The sequence below is a fragment of the Mustela erminea genome, chromosome 17, assembly GCF_009829155.1.
Source record: "Mustela erminea isolate mMusErm1 chromosome 17, mMusErm1.Pri, whole genome shotgun sequence".
Classification (NCBI taxonomy): Eukaryota; Metazoa; Chordata; class Mammalia; order Carnivora; family Mustelidae; genus Mustela; species Mustela erminea.
The window spans coordinates 38,149,934-38,173,205 of NC_045630.1; the positions used below are offsets into that span (position 1 = coordinate 38,149,934).

The following is a 23,272-nucleotide window of genomic DNA, read 5'->3' on the forward strand; positions in this document are numbered from 1 at the left end:
TAAGTCAAGCAGAAAGAGTCAATTATCATATGGTTTCACTTATTTGTGAAGCATAACAAATAGCATGGAAGACATGGGGAGATGGAGAGGAGAAGGGAGTTGGGGGAAATTGGAAGGGAGGTGAACCATGAGAGAGTATGGACTCTGAAAAACAATCTGAGGGGTTTGAAGTGTCGGGGGGTGGGAGGTTGGGGTACCAGGTGGTCGGTATTATAGAGGGCATGGATTGCATGGAGCACTGGGTGTGGTGCAAAAATAATGAATACTGTTATGCTGAAAATAAATAAAAAATAAATTTAAAAAATAGCTATAATCTTAGGTCAATGCTGGTCAGCTGAGACAATAGACAGCCGAAGCAGAAGTAGGTACAACATATCCTAATGGCTGTAATTCCTTAGGCATCTGTGAAATTAGAACATTGGCACTTAAGGAAGGAAACACAATCTTGGGTTACCACCTTTTTGTTGGAACTCCCATGAGAGCTGACTCTTCCTATGGAAGGATTTACCATACCCTCTTAGTTTTCAAACTATGGTCAATCACCATTGATGAATTATGACTAACATCTGTTTAAATAGAAAACACACACATTACATCTATACAGATCAATGAGTAATATAGATCTTCAATTTTATCTATTATTCATAAACTTTATTAGATTCATTTATTATCTATAAATAAAACAGGATAATTTCATAAAATGCAAAATAGGAAATACATGTCAGTTGATTAAAATTTTACTTATATGTTTTTATATATTTAGGGTTCCTTTTTTAAGGCTTTATTTATATGACACAGAAAGAGAGACCATAAGTAGGCAGAGTGGCAGGCAGAGGGGGAGGGAGAAGCATACTCTCCACTGAACAGAGAGCCTGACACAAGGCTTGATCCCAGGACCCCAGGATCATGACCCAAGCTGAAGGCAGACACTTAACTGAGTCACCTAGCCACCCCATTATATATATAGATATATGCTCAGCCCTGGGATACACATATTTCTTGCTAGGGATGACCCATGTGTTTGAAAGACATTCGTAGATCACAATAGCTGAGCAAAAAAAGGGGCTGTGCAGCCAGCTGAAAAGACCAGTACAGGAATGACCATTTCTGTCTTGTATATATACAGTGATAACTCCTCAATGGCAAACTGGAGTTTTTGTTTTTAGCAGACTCACACTTTGTTGCTTGTCTTTTCAGACTTGCAGCCAGACAACAACAAATAGATATAACATTTGCTTGCTTGTTTTTACTTATTTTTAAGTTTTTATTTAAATTCCAGTTAGTTAGGGGTGCCTGGGTTAAAGCCTCTGCCTTTGGTTCAGATCATGATCCTGGGGTCCTTGGATCGAGCGCCGCATCGGGCTCTCTGCTCAGCAGGGAGCCTGCTTCCTCCTTTCTCTCTCTGCCTGCCTCTCTGCCTACTTGTAATCTCTGTCTGTCAAATAAAATAAATAAAATCTTTTAAAAAAATTCCAGTTAGTTAAAACTAACATTAGTGCTCATCACAAGTGCCTTCCTTAATCCCCATCACCTATTTAACAAACACATATTTTAACGAAGAACCAAAGATGTTACTTGAAGGACAGTTTATACATAATGTAGTGTCAATGAGTTAACCATGGGGATATTCCCATTTGCTTTTACATGTAAGTTTACCTTTTATTAAAAAAGATTATTTAAAAGATGATATAAATTGTATAATCAGTCTTTCAAGTAACAGTAACATCTTCCAAGTAATGAACTTCTTTCATTAAGATGTAGGTATTTGCGGGGTGCCTGGGTGACTCAGTGGGTTAAGCCTCTGCCTTCAGCTTAGGTCATGATCCCAGGGTCCTGGGATTGAGCCCTGCATTGGGCTCTCTGCTCAGCAGGGAGCCTGCTTCCCCCTCTCTCTCTGCCTGCCTCTCTGCCTACTTGTGCTCTGTGTCAAATAAATAAAATCTTAAAAAAAAATGTAGGTATTTGCAAACATAAGTGTAGAAAATGGGAACAATTTTGTGCTTATTAACTCACCAAAACAATATTTAATATTTATTATTACTTAATGATATTGATAATTAATAATATTAATAATATTAATTTAATATTAATATTTAAGAATTTTCCCCAATGTAATGCATAAGCAATTATGTTATCTTCTAAGGGTAAATCTATCATTATTCTGTAATGTATCCTGTATCATTTCTTTTCTAGATAAGCTTTATACATTTTTGAAATTGAAAAAAAAAGACATTTGAACTGATGAAATTGTTAGCATTTTTAAAATAAAACTACTAGAAACAGTGAGAGAGAAAATGACTATATATGAGCAATAGGTTAAAAAACAGAATTCTTTTTATAAGAAAAGGTATGATGGACTTTATAAGGAAAATTAATTTTGTTCTAAAGCAAAATCATTGTTCCTGAATTTTTTTTTAAAGATTTATTTATTTTACAGAGAGAGATCACAAGTAGACAGAGAGGCAGGCAGAGAGAGATAGGGAAGCAGGCTCCCTGCTGAACAGAGAGCCCGATGTAGGACTCGATCCCAGGACCCCGAGATCATGACCTGAGCCGAAGGCAGCGGCTTAACCCACTGAGCCACCCAGGCACCCTGTTCCCGAATTTTTAAAATAAGACAAACCCTACACAGATCTTGAAAGTTGTAGGTTTATGGAAAAGGACTATTAAGAAAGGAATTTTATAAGTAGTCAAGATTAGGTTTAGGTTTTTTAAAAAGGTAATTTTAAGATAAAAATTACACTGGTATATAATTAGAACTTGGTTTTCTGTTAATACTAAACTTTATTTAGATTGGTCCACTCTCAGTAAGAAGTTGTAAACAAAGGTTTTTCTTTGCCTTTAATGTAATCTGCCTAGTAAACAACATTTCTGTGGCTGGTCTTCATCAGCTTCTTGATTACTCAAGTAAATGGAGGTCTTCTGTGTATTAAAAGAGGTAAGTTTTGCTTGTAAGTATGTGACCATTATATTTGCCTTTGAAATCTTTTATTGTCATTTTGATCAAATAGGTAATTAAATATCACTTTATAATGGTCTATGATTACATTCAATCAAGTGTTTAAGACATTTTCATATATTTGAGATCTAATTTTTTTTTTTTTGAGAGAACGTGAATATGAGCAGGGGGAGGAGCAGAGGGAGACAGAATCTCAAGCAGACTGTACTGACTACAGAGCTTGGCATGGGGCTTGATCTCATGACCCTGAGATCACGATCCAAGCCAAAATCAAGAGTCAGCCCAACTGACTGAGCCACCCAGGTACCATAAAAAAAAAAAAAAAAATGGACATTTTTGACAAACTTTTTCAAATCAAATTGTAAGTCAAATTTTTTTGACCTAAAAGTAACAGAACTTCCAGAGACCCTCTGGAAAGTCTCATGTTTGTTCCCTCTTCTTGTAAAAAGGGAGCCGTTATGCTAATTTAAGCTTATTTGGTATATAGGAAACATTGTCAAGTAATTGATGCTAAAATTCCTTTGATTTGTATAGATATTTATATGAATACTGTTAAAATAGGTGTTCTAGAAATGGTATGAAACTCCTAGAAATCTGATATGTCCTGGTATATTATTATCTTGAAGTGTTATCTACTATTAAATAACCCAATTTCCTTGTCAATTACATCATAATGAACTCTCCTCAGATCTCTAGTCATTCTTATTTTTATGTCTGTCATTTATGGGAAGTTATTGTTTAAGTACTTCATCTTCAAAGAGATTCATGACAAAGACTTGACAAGCACCGTAGATCACAGGTTTTGATAAATTTAAGATCATAACACTGAACTTGGTAGAATTTCTAAAACTCAAATGGAAAACTGATTGCTTTAATATGTTTTTCCAGATTTAATAGACTCTTTTTTCTCTTTAAACAATCTATCACTTAACAGCAATTTGGTCAAGTACAATCTTTACAACAAAGGTTAAAGCATTTATCCTTTTCTATCTGATCCCTCCAGAATTCTGAAACTCTTATTAAATATTCTTAGGTTTCATTACAAGATATTTGCACAAATTCAGTAAGAATCTGTTCTCTTTGTAACAGGACACTCAATATCCCTGACCCCTGCTTCTTTGACTCAGTTTATAAAAGGAGCTATACTTCAATATTGTAAAGAACTAATGGTCTCTCTTAAAAATAACCACACTTTGTCTAGCAGTCTTTTCACAGTGTACTCCCAAGGGATGAAGACCTTGAACATCATACCTTATGACATGGGGGATTCATCTATTGAAAAAGGCATCTCCAGAAAGACTCTCTCCAACCCCATGAGAAAAACCCAAATCAAGTAGTGTTAACCAATCCTTGTACTGTCAGACTCCAAGGAATAGATTCTTAGATTCACATGTTATATAACTAAAGAAACCACCAAACCCTGACTGGACGTGCACCGCAACTTGACATAAAGATTTCCAGGACTTGAAGCTTTCCCAAGATGACTGGACTAGGCCTGTATGTGATTTTGTCCCTGCTGCTTCTTACCTTGCTGTTTTTTCCTCTTTCACTTAGAGAAACCACACTCTTATCTGCTGCATTCCTCTGTCTATGGCAAAAGGGGGGAACCTCTCTGCTGGATCTGACACCAGAAACTCTAATCTGTTCACAATATTGGAGACTTTTGGTCTTACCTGGACCTAACTTCTCTTTAGTCCCAAGTATTGCTGTCACTTATACCTGCCAGTCCGTGGATATTACCTTTTGAGCTGTTACGACCAGTGTTACTGTACCTTGCTTCAGCCTTTCCCCGGTCATCACCTACTGGCTCAACATCTCCACCTTTGTCAATGCACAACCTTTGCTCCTGCACATTCTTTTCCTTACCACCCGTTTCTTTGCACCAAATAGATTTATACCTCTTTGTAAGGATTTTAGACAAGACTCCTTTAAGAAGAGATAGCCTTTCAAATAATGTCATTCCAACTGCTTGATTCATGGATTGAATGGGTCAATCAAAATACCGGCTACCAAATCTGTCAATAATTATACCTTAGCTGGAGTCCTCTACACTCTACCTAGTCATTTTTCTTTTAAATGGACAGATTTCCCATGGACAAATGAATGTTTAGATGGTGGATGGATCAGAAGCCAATGCTTATTGGGACATTTAACTATTTCTGTTAAAATCCATCAAGGGGACCTGGGTGGCTCAGGCAGTTAAGCATCCAACTCCTGATTTCAGCTCAGGTCTTGATCTCAGGGTCAGGTGTTCAAGTCCAGCATTGGGCTTCACATGGGGTGTAGAGCCTCTTAAAAAAATCTGTAACAAGTCATAAGCCTCCCACCGGTCCACCCCATTAAGCCTCCATGGCTGCCTTAAATAGGAGCATCCAGGAGGCCCACATGATTCTGGGTTTGCCTTCGTAGGGGGAGATTTCTCCCATGGATTAAAGTACATGCCAATAAGCTTGTGATGAAAAATCTCTCTCTAATGTTAGGAGAACTGGCTGACTCCACAAATCATACAGTGATCACGTAGTTCATTGGATAATTGCAGAGTTCTTGTTTATCTACGTTTATCTACTCACTGAACAAAAAGGCATTTGCATCTGTTGCACATGGATAAATTTCTCTGGGAAATGTGCACATTTGTGTAGGTTAGCACTTGGAATTAAGTAGATGCCATGGATCCTCAAGACCCTGTTCCCATGATCTGGCCTTGATGTTTGACCTGTGCCAGGTCTCTGCCTAACCTGGCCTATGTAGCCCATAATGTGCAGTGTATACCCCATTTGCTGGCCTTGGGGAGCTGGGGTCTTCCAAGCTTGTGGAATTTAAGCCTGTCCACAACCACCTGCACAGATGTCAGGCTCAAAGAGCATCTTCAAAGAGGGAAGGCAGGCAATGGCAATCAGACCGATTTTCCTGATTTGTAGTTTGAGTGTCTCGAGTTATATTTTTGAGTGGCCCATAGAGACAGGTATGAAGACTGTCTATATATGAGCTATTAGGATTATTTCCCTGAAGCTTACATAATGTCATTCCTGTTCAGTTTGTAGGACTTCAAGAAAAAGGATGTTTTACTTCTTAGTGATTCTAAGTCAATTAGGTGGGAGAAAATTAGAAACATTATTATGGAGAGTTGTAGCCAGACTTTGGAAGGAAGTAGAAGAATTCAGGATTTAGTCTAGTTTATAGGTAGGAAACAAAACCTCAAAAACAATGAACAGGGGGCACCTGGGTGGCTCAGTGGGTTAAAGCCTCTGCCTTCGGCCCAGGTCATGATCCCAGTGTCCTTGGATGGAGCCCCACATCGGGCTCTCTGCTCAGCAGGGAGCCTGCTTCCTCCTCTCTCTCTCTGCCTGCCACTCTGCCTACTTGTAATCTCTGTCTGTCAAATAAAATAAATAAAATATTAAAAAAAAACACAAAAAAACAATGAACAGAATTAGAATCTAATATCCACAGAGGTGTGTTACTGAAACAACCTTTTTTTTTTTCCCTTAAATTACTCTCATTTTTAAAGTTAGCCAAGTTAGGACCAAATTGTTTAAAAATAAGTTTAGCTTTTATAAACTTGGCCTGATTATTGACATAAGTGTAGTTAGAATAGTGATTAACCATATAAATTCTTTTAAATCAGCTTTGCTGGAACTTTTTATAAAGAATTCTTAGATTTGAGGAGCACCTGGGTGGCTCAGTGGGTTAAAGCCTCTGCCTTTGGCTCAAGTCATGCTCTCAGGGTACTGGGATAGAGCACTGCATCAGGCTCTCTGCTCAGCAGGGAGCATGCTTCTGCCTCTCTCTCTCTGCCTGCCTCTCTGTTTGCTTGTGATCTCTGTCTGTCAAATAAATTAATAAAATCTTAAAAAAAAAAAGAATTCTTAGATTTGAATTTTTAAAAACCTCTCAAGGCCAAGAAGCCAACTCAAATACTTGCCCTCAGACTCTGCCTGCAATACCTATAGGTTTGGGTTACTTCTCTTCTCAAGGTCCTCAAAACAGCCTGAGGGGTTCTGGCACTTTCCAGGAAGTAACTTTTTTTTTTTTTTTTGTAATGTAACTGGTAAGGCTTTTGGGAACCCTGTAAGCAGAGTATGAGGCTGATTTTCCAAGAGTCTTTATTGGCTCTATAAAGTCAATCTTAGTTCCTTGAGGATGTTTGGTTATATCTAAGTCTATGCATTTTTCTCTCAAATATGACATTATAGTCAAAGCCTTGGTAATATTGCCTATATTTCCAATTGTGTTCTGTTACAAGGAGAACATTCTTATTGAACTTATGCAAATAAATCTATTGCCAAGAAGATAAAAGAATGCTTACTGTGTTTCTGAATTCTGGAGGGATCAGTTAGGGAGAAAAAGATAAATATTTCAGTTCTGCTTAAAAAGGTGTAATTCAACAATTGCCACAAATCAGTTAGCTTAAGAGAAAAGATTTCCTTAAATATGGAACAAAACATTAAAAAATAAGCAATATTTCTAAAAACCAGTCTTAATATAATAATCATCTTCCTCAATATTCAGTCCCATGTAATTAATTCTTGGTTTGCTTAAATCTGGTTTTTCCATTAGTCTTGGAAATTGCTTACCCAGTTCAGTTTTTGATCTTAAAGTTACAAAAAACTTGTGTTCTAGAGTCATTTTCATGAATGTTCTTGAGGAAGAGTTTTTTCAGAAACACTTATAAAAACATCTGAGAGAAAGTACAATTATCTGTAAATGATAAAAGACTTAAAAATGGCAATGGGTAAGGATCTGATTAGGGTTTATTACAACACAATTAAGAAATTTGGTTATAACTGTGACACACATTTTAAGATAATAAATACAACTGTAACTGGTTATAGTGATGAGGGAGCAGGAGGCTGGCTGAGGACAAAGCAAAAGCTGGCGCCTTGCACCCCCTATTCACCCTTTCCCCTCCATAAGTGTAGCATCCCTCAGGCAGCCCTGACTGCCATGAACAATAAGCAAATAGTTAACTTGCAGAGCTCACAATCCTGCTAGACCAGAGTCTCCCTTGGCTTACAAATGTCCTAAATCTCACTAACAAAGACGATTGATAGCAGGATTGTGACACCCCACCAAAAAGTCTCCCAACTATCTTAATGTTAATGGCTGGTCTAAAGACAACATTGATCCAGCAGCAAGGGCAAGGCCTCCGGCAGGCCTGGAACATCCTGGCACCTTGTAGGCCCTCTTTAGCATATGAAAACTCCACTGAAACCTCCCTTCCCCTCACCTTCCCCCAACAGCAGGGTATATAACATGCCTACCCTCACAACCCGGGGCAGCCGCATCTCTGCCTGCCCACGGGTCCTGTCCCTGTGCTCTAATAAACCACCTTTTTGCACCAGAGACGTCTTAAGAATTCTTTCTTTAGCCGTCGGCTCCGAACCTCACCCCACCGAACCCCACCTAGGTTCAAGAACTTCATCAATAGTTGCCTATCAGATTTTTAGGAATTTCATATAATTTCTAAAACACTTATTATAACAACATATCTACACAAGTATAATCAAAGAGAGGGTATCACTTATTTTGCAACGATTCTCATGTTATTTAGCACACCGACTACACCTAATTAGTTTAATGTCTCTATTATGTTAGAAGAACAAATCCTTCCAGATGTTCCAGGGATCTTCTAGACAGTTTGTGGTCAAAAGACTTCATGTTAGAGTTTGATATCGGGACCTTGGTCAAAGAATGCAAAAAGGTTTGAACATTTGATTAAGATCACAAATCATTATGAAACAACAATTCCGTTTAAACAAAGTGACAATGAAAGATTTCAAAGGCAAATGCAGAAGGTGACATAGTTGTGAGCAAAACACTTAATATTGAGAAGACTCAGTTTCATTAAGTAATCAAAAATCTGATGATAAAGATACCATAAAACACAGACTTTGATAAAACATAAAACCCTCTTTTCTAAGCAGAAAAGCCGAGGCCTTTTATATCTCTTACCAAGAACAAACCAACAGTTCAAGTTTGCCTAAGTGAAAGCCTAATTTTAATTTTCTACCAGTGTACTTTTGATGAAAGTTCATTTATGTAATTTAATTACTTTATTTGAATCTTAGGCAGTCCTAACTTCACATACAATTCCTTCTCAAAGATTCCTTTTCCATAAATCTTTACACTTTTTTTTCCCCTTTACATTCAGATTTTGTCCTATGTTTTTCCTCCTTTCCAGCCTCTCTTTAGGACAAAATTACTTTCTTTTCCCTCAAAAAAATGCATTTCTGTTTCTCATACTTTCTTTTACTGAAGGCATATAATCTACTTTGCTTACATATGAAAATGTTTTTATTTGTAGTCACTTTAACCACATATATGAGTTAGAATTCTCAGCCCATAGAAACCTAAATTTCTAGTGAAATATTAGTAAGCAATTGTGAACTGTTGTTACACCAGCATTTTTGTTTAGATTTGTAACACATTTTATAATTTCTAGAAACACACTTCCTCGTAGCGCAATGTTTCAACAAAGCATGAAACATGTTTATTAACCAGCAGTTAGTAAACAAACACGTTTACTAACCAAACTTTATCTTTAGTTTGTTTGAAATAGGGAAGTCAAAAGTAAATAAACCTATGTTCAGCAATGAATATTTCATTCTTTTGTCCTATTTGGAAATGATTTAAAGGTTTCAGGTTACCAAAAACATTTTGGGAGTTGTTTTTAAATATGCATGCTATAAAATATAACTGTTGCTAAAAAGTTTATGTACAAATTCTTATTCCTTTTACATATATGTAAATCATTTGCTCCCAACAGTTATGTTTCAATCACCAATGAATAATTTATGAGATATAAGTCAGTTATCATTCTAAGTTATTTTTGTTGACTAATTTTGTAACAGGGTTAACATGAAGTTATTTGATTAGTGAACTCATGTAAGATAAATGTATTATATTGAATGCCATTAACTCTAAATTCATGTCTATTTTAATTAACCAATTACCTTAAATTAGCTCTAATACTGTGAAAATTAATAAAGGGAAACCTCACTAAAATGGAATTGGTAGGTTCAGCAGGAGATGCTCTCATCACCTACCACTTCTTATAAATTGCAAATCCAACAGGAAGAGAGGGACCTTGCACATTGATACCACGTAACTACCCCACCAGGAGGAAGAAAGGCTTTCTTCTTCCCCTGCCCCACAGTCCAGCCAATGAGATACAGTCACAACCGTAGCCAATGAGAAGCCACTATCCTTCAAACTCCCAGTTTACTCCAGTAGACTTCTTTTTGTTTTGTATGTCTTTTTTGTTTGTTTTTAAAAGATTTTATTTATTTATTTGACAGAGAGAGAGAGATCACAAATAGAGAGGCAGGCAGAAAGAGAGGGGGAAGCAGGCTCCCTGCTGAGCAGAGAGAGCCTGATGCGGGGCTCGATCCCATGACCCTGAGATCATGATCTGAGCCAAAGGCAGAGGTTTTAACCCACTGAGCCACCCAGGTGCCCCTCCAATAGACTTTTTGTTTAAAAAGGCCTTCTGGGGGCACCTGGGTGGCTCAGTGGGTTAAGCCGCTGCCTTCAGCTCAGGTCATGATGCCAGGGTCCTGGGATCGAGTCCCGCATCGGGCTCTCTGCTCAGCAGGGAGCCTGCTCCCCGCCCCCCCCCCTGCCTCTCTGCCTGCTTGTGATCTCTCTCTCTCTGTCAAATAAATAAATAAAATATTAAAATAAAATAAAATAAAATAAAAAGGCCTCCTGCACTTCCCCTCTCCTCTATAAAAGAGCATACCCCACCTTTGTTTTCCAGACCTGCCTATGGTTTTGCCTGAGCTTGCTTATCCTGGATTGCAATTCTTTGCTATCCGCCCCCCCTCCTTTTAAAGATTTTAATTATTTATTTGACAGGGACAGACACAGTGAAAGAGAGAACACAAGCAGTTGGAGTGGGAAAGGGTGAAGCAGACTTCCTGATGAGCAGGGAGCCCTATGCGGGGCTTGATCCCATCATGACTTGAGCTGATGGCAGGTGCTTAACAACTGAGCCACCCAGGTGCCCCCTCTGCTATTCCTAATTAACCTATATTTGGATGAAAAAATGACTAGCAGCTTAATTTTAACATTACTTGGTGATCAGAAGTGGGATCTAGAAAAGACCCCCCTTCCCAAGAACTCCAAGGCTAGTGAGCAAACAGGTGCTGGTACACACACAGCTGACTGGGCTCACCACTTTCTCCCTGACCTTAGAGTTTGAGGGTAAGTTTTCTCCTAGGTTTTGAGCTCTCCAAATTGTGTTCAGTCTCTCCAGGCTTTATTTGGGGTAAGTTTTAAGCACTGCCTCCCCCTTTTAAAAACATCTCCGAGAGCAGTCTTTTGGTCTTTGGTCCAGCTCCTTTTTGGAACTGGACTGTTACTAATGGAAATGCGCTGACCTTTGGTCTGACTTCTGTTTGCAACCAGGCTGTTCTTACTGGAACTGTGCTGGCCTTTGTTCCAATTCTTTCTGAAACCAGGCTGTTCCTGTCAAAACAGTGCTCTTTAGAAATTTTCTTTTTGCCCTAGAAAAAACAAAACAAAACCTCTAAGAAATGGGATCCTAGTCCCAAAAATGCTTTGAAGGTGCCCGCCCCAACTTGTCGGACTTTGGTCAGTTTTATGTTTAAAAACTATCATCCCTCTGCATGGACATTTGTATCTAAGTGGACTGACTGAACCAAAAGTAATCTAGAACTTCAGCAGGCAGAACTTCCAATCTCCCCAAACTTAATTGTCCCCAAACTGAGTTGGGCAGCCATGACCTAAAATTGACAAAACTGAATGAGCTTCCCATCTTAACTGGTATTTTGAAACTTCCAAACCTCATCATTTGGAATTCAAATTGGACAAGGAATCCAAAATCACTTCTGCAAAATACAATCTATTATTGAAGGCAAAAATTTAAAAGAGAGAGAAAGAGAGAAATAGCAGAAAGTCTTCTGAGGCTTCTTCTTTCCTGCTCTTTCATTTTTTTGACACAACAGCTGTCTTATGCTCAGGCCCCATCTCTAGCATCATGTTCCTCTATTCTCTCTGCACCTTTCCCATCTCCTCTGTACCCTCTGATCCCTTATTCTAATCTTTTTGCTAAATTTCTGTTTTCCTCTGAAACTTCCTCCACCTCTTCCTCTCCCAAACCTATTAAAACCTGCCCCTTTAAAGTTAAGTCTTCTGAGGATCTAAATAAATTCCAAGTTTCTTTTGTTCCTGGACTAAGGCTGAATTGTGAGCCATAAAGAGATTCCTATAGTGACTGAGGACCCTCATAAGTTTGCTGAAGAATTTAACATAGGTTTTCAAACTTGCCAACCTGATTTCTCAGATTTATATTAATTAGTCCACATGCTTGTTGATGAGAATCAGTGAATCAGTCCAAATGTTACATGAAACTAGCCTGATGGGAACATCTTGAACAGGATTTAGAGAAACAGAGCCCTAACTTTTGGCAAGATGCTAGAACACTTGCTGGAGATCTCCACTGAAGAATTATAGTAGCCTAAAAAGAAAAAAAGATTTTACTTATTTAGAAGAGAAAGAGACCACAAGCCGGGGAACAGAAGGTAGACGGAGTAGGGAAAGCAAGCTCTCCACTGAGCAGGGAGCCCAGATGCTGGGCTCCATTCCAGGACCCCAGGATCATGCCCTGAATGCAGATGCTTAACTGACTGAGCCACCCAGACACCCCTATAGTAGCTTTTTTAGAAAGCCTGTCAATTGGAAGAAAATTCAGGCTTGAACACAAAAGCCTGATGAATCTGTTCATGATTATTACCCTTGATTCCAAACTATCTTTAAAAAAAAAAATTCTGGTCTTATCTTAGATGTTGAATCCCCTTAGGTAGCATTTAACACTTTATTAATGGGCAGATATGAGATCTTTCCCTTTTAGTTAAAAAGACCATGATGTAATGGGAAATCATATCCACTCCAGATTTAGTTAATTTAGCAAACCAGCTCACTTGCACCCTAGATGAATTATTTAAAGGAAAGAGTATTCAAATTTTCAGTGTTCAACTCCAGGGAATTAAGACCTTTAAACAAAACTGGAAACTTAGTTTCTGCTCTTATTGCAAAGACCAAGGGCATTGGAAAGAAGACTGTTACGAATTTAAGTGCTCCAGATGCCTTCGACCCTCTGGCCAACCTTTTTAATGTCCTCCTAATTACCACTGATGGGGCTCCAAGGAGCTAAGGGGCTCTTCCCAGTCTTCTCTCTCAATCAGATCAGAGGAACCATTCTTCAGAATGGGAATGAAAGCTCTTCCTTCTCCTACTAACACCAGAGCTTCATTCTTGGAGATCAACCCCATTGCTATAAAGCAGTCCCTGCCTTGGAGTACTAAACCAGTTCCAACAGTAGTGGGCTCTAATAAACCCCAACAAGTTCCTGTCTCTGAATCTATTCCCTTTTGTCTAGGCTCTTTGAGAGATACACAATTCCTTTCTCTTTAGTTCCTCCTCCTGTATTTATTTCAAGATTTCTTAGAAAAATACCATGCAGGCGTTTCTTTCTCCCAAAAGGGGGAAATAATTCTAGAATTTGACAGTAATAACTAAAATAGTCAAGCAAGGAAAATAAATGATGCTTTGGCATCTTTTCTATACTTGGTCTCTAATGGTGCTAGAGCGGAGTCCGAGGACATTGGATCATTTGTTCCCATTAGATCAACCACCATCCTCTTTATGGGTAAAACCTTCAGTGATATCCACAGAGTCCACAGTGTACCTCCCATCAGGATTAAATGGACCATGCAAAACTTCTCCCTGGTATTAATTCCCTATAAATGGAGAACCCCTTCAGTGTATTAAGCCCATTACAGGAGATTACAAGGCTCAGGGTCTCCTTCTCTGCTACACTAGTCCCTGTAACACTCCATTTTTGCCTATGGAAAACCATAGGTTAGGCTGAGGATGGAAATTTGTACCTTTTGACTCCCTGTGACAATTTATAGAAAACCCCTCTAACCAACCCTACTACCAATGCATTTTCATGGTTTACTGATGGTTACTAATTAAAGGATAAAAATGGTAAATATTATGCCAAGCATTTCTATTGCAACTCCTTTTGAAGTCACTGAGACAGCACCTTTATCTTTGGCTACTGCAGCCCAACAGGCTGAGTTATATGCCCTTACCTGAGTGTGTACTTTGGCCAAGGGTGAAACTAAACGGTTATACTGATGCCTCTGGGGTTGCCCATAATTTTGGAATGTTATGGTAACAATAAGGTCTCCTTACCTCCAATGAGAATACATTTAAAAATGGTTCCTATGTCCAAAATGTATTACAAACCATACTTTTGCCAGGGGCTATAGCTATTATTAAGCTTCTCAGACATTCCAGACCTGACTCTCAGCATGTTAAAGGAAACTACCTTGCTGATATTTCCACACATGCAGCTCTCACGGAGACCAATAGTTAAACCACTGTTATGTTTCAAAGGGATGGTCTCTCAAATAACGATTGAGAAAAACTGATGAGAGATGTCCAAAAATTGGCTCCAGAAAAGAAGAAACAATATAAAAAATGCAATCATTGTTGATTTGATAAAAAGAACCCTAGTTTGGACCAAATAACTATCCAGCCCTAGCAGGAATTCCCACTACTTACAACTGAATATGCATTAAACTACTGTTCTATTGATAAAATGGTAGTGTTCATGAACCAATATTGGTAGGGAAATGTTAACCACCCCACAAAAACTGCCTACCTTGGTTGTTCCTTTTGTCCAAATTACAATATTGGAAAACCTCTCCCTACTGGCCCTGGGCATGTTAAATTGCCAAATGAACAATTTGAGGTTTGGCAAATGGATTTCATACAGCTCCCTCCATCTCGAGAATAAAGTGTTTTAGTAATGGTTTGTATGTTTTCTCACTGGACTGAAGCTTTCCAATGCCTCTTCTGTGGCTAAAATTGTGTTAGAAAAGATTATCCCTACTTGGGTTACCTCTTTCAAACTTCATAGTGATTAAGAGACCCATTGTACTGGTCAGGTGATTTGACGCATCTGTGCTGTTTGGCTGATTTTACAACACTTTCGTTGTGAACACCATCCTTAATCCTTGGAGTTGATTGAATGCACTGACAACACTATTAAGACTAAACTGAACAAAAAAGACTTTAAAACAAAGACTATCACAAGAGACAAAGAATGACACCGTATAATCATAAAAGGAATAATCCAAAAAGAAATATAACACATGTAAATATGTACCCAACATGGGAGTACCCTAATACATAAAGCAGCTACTAACGAATATGGAAGCAATTGATAGTAATACAATAATAGTAGGGGGTTTTAACATCCCACTGACCTCAATGGATAGATCACCCAGACTAAAAGTCAACAAGGAAACAGTGACTTTGTGTGACATATTGGATCAGCTCCATCTAAAAGATATATTCAGAACATTCCACACTAGAAGAGAAGCATACCCATTCTTTTCAAGTGCACATGGAACATTCTCCAGAATAGATCACATATGTATCCACAAAATAAGTCTTGACAAAAAAAAAAGACAAATTCAAAAATACCAAATTCCTACCATGTATCTTTTCTGACCACACTGCTATGAAATTAGAACTCAATCACAAGAAAAAAATCTGGAAAGAATGCAATTATATGTAGATTAAATAACATGATCAAATAAAAATAATAATATTTTATTTTATATATAATATTTAATAAAAAATTATATAACAGTGAATGGGTCAACCAAGAAATCAAAGAGGAAATAAATGGAGACAAATGAAAGCATAGTCATCCAAAATCTTTGGAATCCAGCAAAAGCTATTTGAAGACGGAAATTTATAGCAGTACAGATGTACCTCAAGAAGCAAGAAAAAGGAAGATGGTGCCGAAAGCTAAGAAGGAAGCCCCTGCCCCTCCCAAAGCCGAAGCCAAAGCAAAGGCTTTGAAAGCCAAGAAAGCGGTGCTGAAAGGCGTCCACAGTCACAAAAAAAAGAAGATCCGCACATCACCTACGTTCCGAGGACCCAAGACTCTGCGTCTCCGAAGGCAACCCAAATACCCTCGAAAGAGTGCTCCCAGGAGAAACAAGCTTGACCACTATGCCATCATCAAGTTCCCCCTGACTACTGAGTCAGCCATGAAGAAAATAGAAGACAACAACACACTTGTGTTCATTGTGGATGTCAAGGCCAACAAGCACCAGATCAAACAGGCTGTGAAGAAGCTCTATGACATTGATGTAGCCAAGGTCAACACCTTAATCAGGCCTGATGGAGAGAAGAAGGCATATGTTCGGCTGGCCCCTGACTATGATGCTTTGGATGTTGCCAACAAAATTGGGATCATCTAAACTGAGTCCAGCTGGCTAAATCTAAATACAGTTTTTTCATGATAAAAAAAAAAAAGCAAGAAAAATCTCAAACAACATAACCTTACACCTGAAGGAGCTAGAAAAAGAACAACCTAAAACCAGCAGAAATAAGGAAAAAAATAAAGATCAGAGCAGAAGTAAACAAAATAGAAACTAAAAAAAAAAAAACAGTAAAATAGATTAATGAAACCAGGAGTTGGTTGAAAGGATCAACAAAATAGATAAACCTCTAGCCAGACTCCTAAAAAACAGGTCTTGAATAAACAAAATCACCAATGAAAGAGGAGAAGTACCAACATCACAGGAACAAATAATTGTCATAAAATATTATAAAAAACTATATGCCAACAAACTAGACAACCCAGAAGAAATAGATGAGTTCCTAGAAACACATAAATAGCCAAAACTGCAGCAGGAAGAAATAAAAAATTTGAACAGACTAATTACCAGCAAGGAGATTGAATTGTAATTAAAAAAAAACTCGCAATAAGCAAAAGTCTAGGACCAAACAGTTCTATGGCAAATTCTACCAAACGTATAAAGAAGACTTAACACTTATTGTACTCAAACTATCCCGCAAAATAGAAGGAAACTTCAAAATTCATTCTGAGGTCGGTGTTACCTGATACCAAAACCCATTAAAAACCCATTAAAGACCCCACAAAAAAGAACTATAGGCCAATATCTCTGATGAACATAGAGGCAAAAATCCCCAACAAAATACTAGCAAATAGAATCCAACAATACATTAAAAAAAATCAGTCACCATGATAAAATGTATTTATTCCTGGAATATAAGGGTGGTTCAATATTTGCAAATCAATGTGATACATCACATCAGTAAGAGAAAGGATAAAAACCAATATGATCATTTCAATAGATGCAGAAGAAGCATTTGATAAAATACAACATCCATTCATGATAAAAGTTCTTGACAAAGTGGGTTTAGAGGGAACACACCCCCAACATAAGAAAGGTCATCTATGAAAAACCTACAATGAACATCATACTCAATGGGGAAAAATTGAGAGCTTACTCCCTAAGGTCAGGAACAAGACAAGGATGATCTAACCACTTTTATTCGACATAGTACCAGAAGTCCTAGTTATACCAATCAAGTAAGAAATAAGATATATATAAATTGGTAAAGAAGAAGTAGAACTTTGATTTACAGATGACATGATACTATATAGAGAAAACCTAGAAGACTCCATCAAAATCTGCAGGAACTAATAAATGAATTCTGTGAAGTCACAGGATCTTTTGTGTTTCTATACACTAATAATGAAGCAGCATAAAGAGAAATTAAGGAAAAAAATCCCATTTACAATTGCACCAAAAATAAGAAGATACCTAGGAATAAACCTAACCAAAGGGGTAAAACTCTGAACTATATGACATTGGTGAAAGAACCCTTTTGCACTGTTGGTGGGAAAGCAAACTGGTGCAGCTACTGTGGAAAACAGTATGGAGGTTCCTCAAAAAGTTAAAAATAAAACTACCCTATGATCCAGTAATCACACGACAGGGTACTTACACAAAGAATATGAAAACACTAATTTGAAGGGGCCTATGCACCCCTATTTTATTGCAGCATTATTTACGTAGCCAAGATATAGAGGCAGCCCAAGTGTCCATCGATAGATGTATCGATAAAGAAGCTGTACACACACACACACACACACACACACACACACACACACACACAATGGATTATTATCCAGCCATAAAAGGATGAAATCTTGCTATTTGCAACAACATGGAAGGATCTAGAGAGTATTATGCTAAATGAGCTAAGTCAGAGAAAGACCAATACCGTATGATTTCACTCCTATATGGAATTTAAGAAACAAAACAAATAAACAAAGAAAATAAAAAGAAACCAAAGCCTAGACTCTTAACCATAGAGAAAAAACAGATGGTTACCAAAGGGGAGGTGGGCTGGGGGATGGGTGAAATTGGTGAGGGGATTTAAAGTACACTGACCTTGAAGGGCACTGAGTAATATGTGGAGCTTTCGAATCACTATTTTGTAATTAAAATTTTAATTGATTAAAAAAATACTGGGGAACACTCTCCAGGTTTAGACCATGGACACAAGTGTCCTCAGAGAGAGCCTAGATAACACAGCCCCTGTGATCCAAAACTTTACTCCCCAAAATAGTCTAAGAAAGCAAAGGTCTTCATTCCACAGGTAGTGAAACCAAAACATTGGATTAAATGCTTCACTGTTCTACCCTAAGGAAACTCTGGTTAACCTGACTGACTTATGAGCTTGTTTTGCAGAAGTTGACTGACCACCAGCAAGACTGGCTGAACCTGGAACAAACCAAGAAGAATTCTTGCAGTTGCACAGACAGGACCAGGAGTAAACGAAAGTAACTTCTGTGATGACACATTCTGAGCTCTCCCCCATCTTCATGCTACCCTGACATTTAATGGACATGTGTCCCATGAAAAGATAGGGTTCCTGAATTTCCATACCCAGAAAGGAGAACACTTCTCTTTTCCCCTATATCCAATCAACATAGTCCATTCAACCTACATACCTATGACATCCTGCTCCCTTGTTCTTTTTTTTTTTTTTTTAATATTTTATTTATTTATTTGACAGAGAGTGATCACAAGTAGGCAGAGAGGCAGGCAGAGAGAGAGGGGGAAGCAGGCTTCCTGCTGAGCAGAGAGCCCGATGAGGGATTTGATCCCAGGACCCTGAGATCATGACCCGAGCCGAAGGCAGTGGCCTAACCCACTGAGCCACCCAGGTGTGCCCCCCCCACCCCCTTGTTCTTAAATACACCTAACTTCAACCCTTTGTGGAGGCAGATTTGAGAAATTTTCTCCCATTTCCTTGTTTGGTGCCCTGCAATAAAACCCTTTCCTCTACCACAAAACCAGCATCAGTGTTGGACTTGCTGAGCACTAGGCAATGGACCCGTGTTCAGTAACAAAATTGGTGACCATGAAGGGACCCTAAGTCCTCTCTGGACACTTGTCTATTGTTCACTGCCCCTTGCTCGCCCAGGATTCTGTGAAGGGTCCAGCAGCTGCCAGGACCATTGATCCAGGAAGGCGTAGGGGTCCCCGCATGGTGGGATGATGCGAACCTTCACATTTTAGTTTCTTTTTTGTGGTAGAAAAACAGGACTTGATTTGGAAAAGGTCTGTTCTTGAATACTTCATGTGCGACAGCATGGGACAAGTTTTTCTTCTCTTTGAGCCTCTTCTGGGGGTCAACTTGATAGAGTTCCACAAGGAAGCTTTGACTTCTGAAAGGAAGCCTTCGCTGGGGGAAATCCTGACATCAAGGAAGAGTTAGGGACCCTACCCATAGAAATCCTCTGGTTTTCTTACTTCTTGAATTTTTTGATAATGTGCATCTAGTTTTGCTAGCATTATATTAGGCAATATCTTGGTTAGAATAAAAGAAGTAAGTTAAAGCCAAAGCATGGGTAATAATTTGATCTCTTCATGCAGCCCTTTGGTATGCATACTTAAAATCTCAGCAGCTTGTAGTTATGATCCCATGAAAAACAAGACAACATTTTTCCTTAATATTGCTGGGCCACAGTGCTCCCTGGACTCCTGAGAAATGTAACTTGAAAATGGGCCTTTGGATTATAATGCTATTCTTCAGTTAGAATTGTTCTGTAAAAGAGAGGAGAAATGAGATGAAGATATTCTGTCTGTACAATCTTTCGTGTTGTTGTAGCAAAACAAGCTGGTACAGATGAAATGTAAGATTATGGTCCAACAGGGGGATAAACCCCCAAAGGGCAGTGTTACCAGAATCTAATAAGCGACAGGATGACCCCTTAACTTATGCAGCTGAATTTACCAAAGGTCCAGGTCGACCTCCATAGGGTGGTGCAGCAGGGGCTCCAGCTATGCAAACCTCCGAGCCCTGGGCTCTAGGGTCCCAGGCTCGTGAGGAGTCAGAACAAAAAGGAATAGTCTCTCCTCATACTTAACAGGGAAGGGAGCAAAATTTGGCCAGGGAGTCACTCAAATTGAGGCAGGGCAATTCCCTTTAAGGCAAGTGACCATTGAGGAAACAATGGTGACCAATCGGTTGAAATGATTTGTGTACCTTTGCTTTTTCTCTACTTCCAACTTGTTTAACTGGAAAAATAATAAGCCAACATATAGATATAGCTCCAAAAGGAATAGAAAATTTGTTCTCTCCAATCTTGCCACCCATAACCTCATCTGGGCAAAGGTACAGAGTTTAGTAATCATTCTCCGTATGTCGGAAGAGTGGAGAATGATGTTAGAAGAAGCTGATAAGCTCCTGGCTAGGGCTCTAGCCAATCTGATAAGGACTGCAGCTGCCATGGTGGTGCTGGTGGCTGACCCCAACTGAGATACAAATGCTACGGGAAATTATGCTAGGGTCCTAGATATTCAAAAGAAATGACAGACGTTGGAAGGGCCATAGAAAGGTCTATGTCACAACTGGGAGAAACTGCCTTTGAGGTCTTTAACGGTAGAGATCACAAAAAGGAGAAAAAGAAGCAATGCAAGATGAAACAGGTGACCTAGCTTGCTACTGCCCTTACACGGGAAGGACAAAGAAGTGACAAACCCAAGGTAAGAACTCCTGGCAAGCAGAATCAGAAGGGGCACACTACAATGGGGCCTTGGCAATGTGCCATTGGAAGAAAGAATTGCCCCTAGATTAAATAAAGCTCCTGGAGAAAAAGGGAAGCAAGAGCACATTACTCTTGAAATGTCCCAGCTTACTGAGACTGATCAAAAGTGATGAAGCCTTCACTCTATTACAACCCACAGGCTCCATTAACCCTTCTCACAAGGAGCCCTGGCACAACTGAAAGTGGGAAGGTGGATGACAAAGTTTTTGATTGACACAGGCACCACCTGTTCTGTATTAAATACTTGATTAATAAAATTATCCTCCATGAAATTAACGGGAGTATCAGGAGAACCTTTGCAAAGATGGTTCTTCCAACCCCTAGGTTGTCAAGTTGGAAAAACTTACCTGCAGCATAGTTTTTTGTATAAGCCTCAGTGTCCCACTCCACTATTCAGAAGGGACCTGCTGAATGAGCTCAATACTCACATCACTTTTTTGTCTGCATGAAGAGATATCAAAGTACTACCAGAGCAATGTGAGCATTCCAGGCAATATTACAGTAAGGACAGGAACAGCCAATGGTCGTGTCAGAAGAGATTCTACAAAAGGTAAACCCCAATGCAGGCAGATGGGATGACTGGAGGGGCAAAAACCATAGCACGCATTCAGGTGAGGTTTTGCCTAAGGCAAAGATTCCAAACCTAAAACAGTGTTCCCTAAGAGAACATCTTACATGAGATTTGTAGACTCTGGCGATTGCCTTTTTAAAACAGGACTAATTCAGTCCTGTCCCTTACTTCTAACACTGCAATCTTGCTGGTTTAGAAGACCGCACAAAAGAATATTACTTTGCCCAAGACCTCAGAGCAATTAGACAAATAATGGAAAATGGTCACCTGGTGGTACCTAACCCTTACACCTTGCTCATCACCTTGTCTGGAGTTCTTCACTGGTTCACTGGATTCTTAAAGGAGGTGTTTCTCTGTGTGCCTCAAAGTCCAGAATCTCAAGAACTATTGGCCTTTGAATGGGAAGACTTGAACACGAAGGTTAAGCAGCAGTAATGCTGAACTGTACTCCCCCAAGGATTTAAGAATGTCCTTCTTTTGGTGAGGTTCTGGCTAAAGATCTTCGAGAACTTCAGCTCAGAGAGGGTGCCTTGCTTCAATATGTGGCTGACATTTTGATAGCCAATAGGACCAGAGACTAAAGACTATTTGACTCAGAACTTTCTTGCTGATTGGGGATGAAGTATCCAAAAAAGGGGGTCAAATTTCTCAACTCTCTGTGAAATATTTGCTGTTTGAATGGTCTTCTCAGGGGCAAAGAAGTTTCCTTCCTGACAGGGGAAGAGTTATTAGCCAGGACTGTGTTACCCACTATCCAGAGACAACTGTGGAGATTTTTAGATATGGCAGAATTCTTCCATATCTAGATTCCCTACTTTGGCTTCACAGCGAAGCCCTTCTATGAAGCCATCAACTGAGGAAACAATGAACTCTGTAATTGGACAGGATAATGTCACCAGGCATTCCACGTCATTAAAAATTTTTGTTGAAGGCAGCAGCATTGGGACTTCCAGACCTAAGAAAGCTCTTTGACTTGTCCATTCATGAAAGACTTGGTAACTTTACATGAGAACAAGTTGCGTATTTAAAAAAATGGATATGGTGACAGGGGAATTCTGGGCTCAGACTGGTTTTCAGGCTTATTTTCACAGATTCTCTCAGGCATTAATTAAAGTGGATATATTAAGGGACTAATTAAAGTGGATATACCCATATGCATCATACCAGTTATTAGATCTGGAATGACAAAATGTGCATGGTGTTGTTTCAAGGTGGTCAAACAAAGAACTAATATCCTAGTTATGCTAAATGAACATGCAGAACCAGGAACAAGAATATACTTCCAAGTTAAGTAAAAAATAATTTCATTCCTCAAGTCCTAAACTGTGCCCCTAAAATCAGCAGGAAGTAGCCAGAGTGGTCGTCTTCCCAATCCCTCAAGACTGGAAAATGATCAAATGATAGAGGGGAGTAAAACCAATATGCTGAGTTAAAGAACGCTTGGCTGTTCCACCCTAAGGAAACTCTGGATAACCTGATTGATTTATGAGCTTGTTTTGCAGAAGTTGACTGACCACCAGTAAGACTAGCTAAGACTAGAGCAAACTGGGAAGAATTCTTGCAGCTGTACAGACGGGTTCAAGAGTGAATGAAATTAACTTTTGTGATGACACACTCTGAGATCTCCCCCATCATCATGCTTACTCTAACATTTAATGAACATGTGTCCCATGAAAAGACAGGATTCCTAGATTCCCATAACCAGAAAGGAGGAGTCCTCCCTTTTCCCATATAACCAACTAACATATTCCAATCAACC

At 38.9% G+C, this 23,272-nt stretch overlaps 1 protein-coding gene and 1 long non-coding RNA gene across 2 annotated transcripts in view; both read left to right on the forward strand.

Moving 5' to 3' along the window:
- LOC116576412 overlaps positions 1–23,272 on the forward strand; it is a 51,716-nt gene that overhangs the window by 22,280 nt on the left and 6,164 nt on the right. The window lies entirely within an intron of this gene.
- On the forward strand, positions 15,784–16,269 carry LOC116576411 (60S ribosomal protein L23a-like). Its single transcript, XM_032318597.1, has one exon. It carries the CDS (start codon positions 15,799–15,801, stop codon positions 16,267–16,269), a length of 471 nt encoding a protein of 156 aa, XP_032174488.1. The 5' UTR covers positions 15,784–15,798.

Excerpts from the sequence above, each read along its gene's own strand:
- LOC116576411 (XM_032318597.1), top strand. The coding sequence starts at position 15,799 with ATGGTGCCGAAAGCTAAGAAGGAAGCCCCTGCCCCTCCCAAAGCCGAA.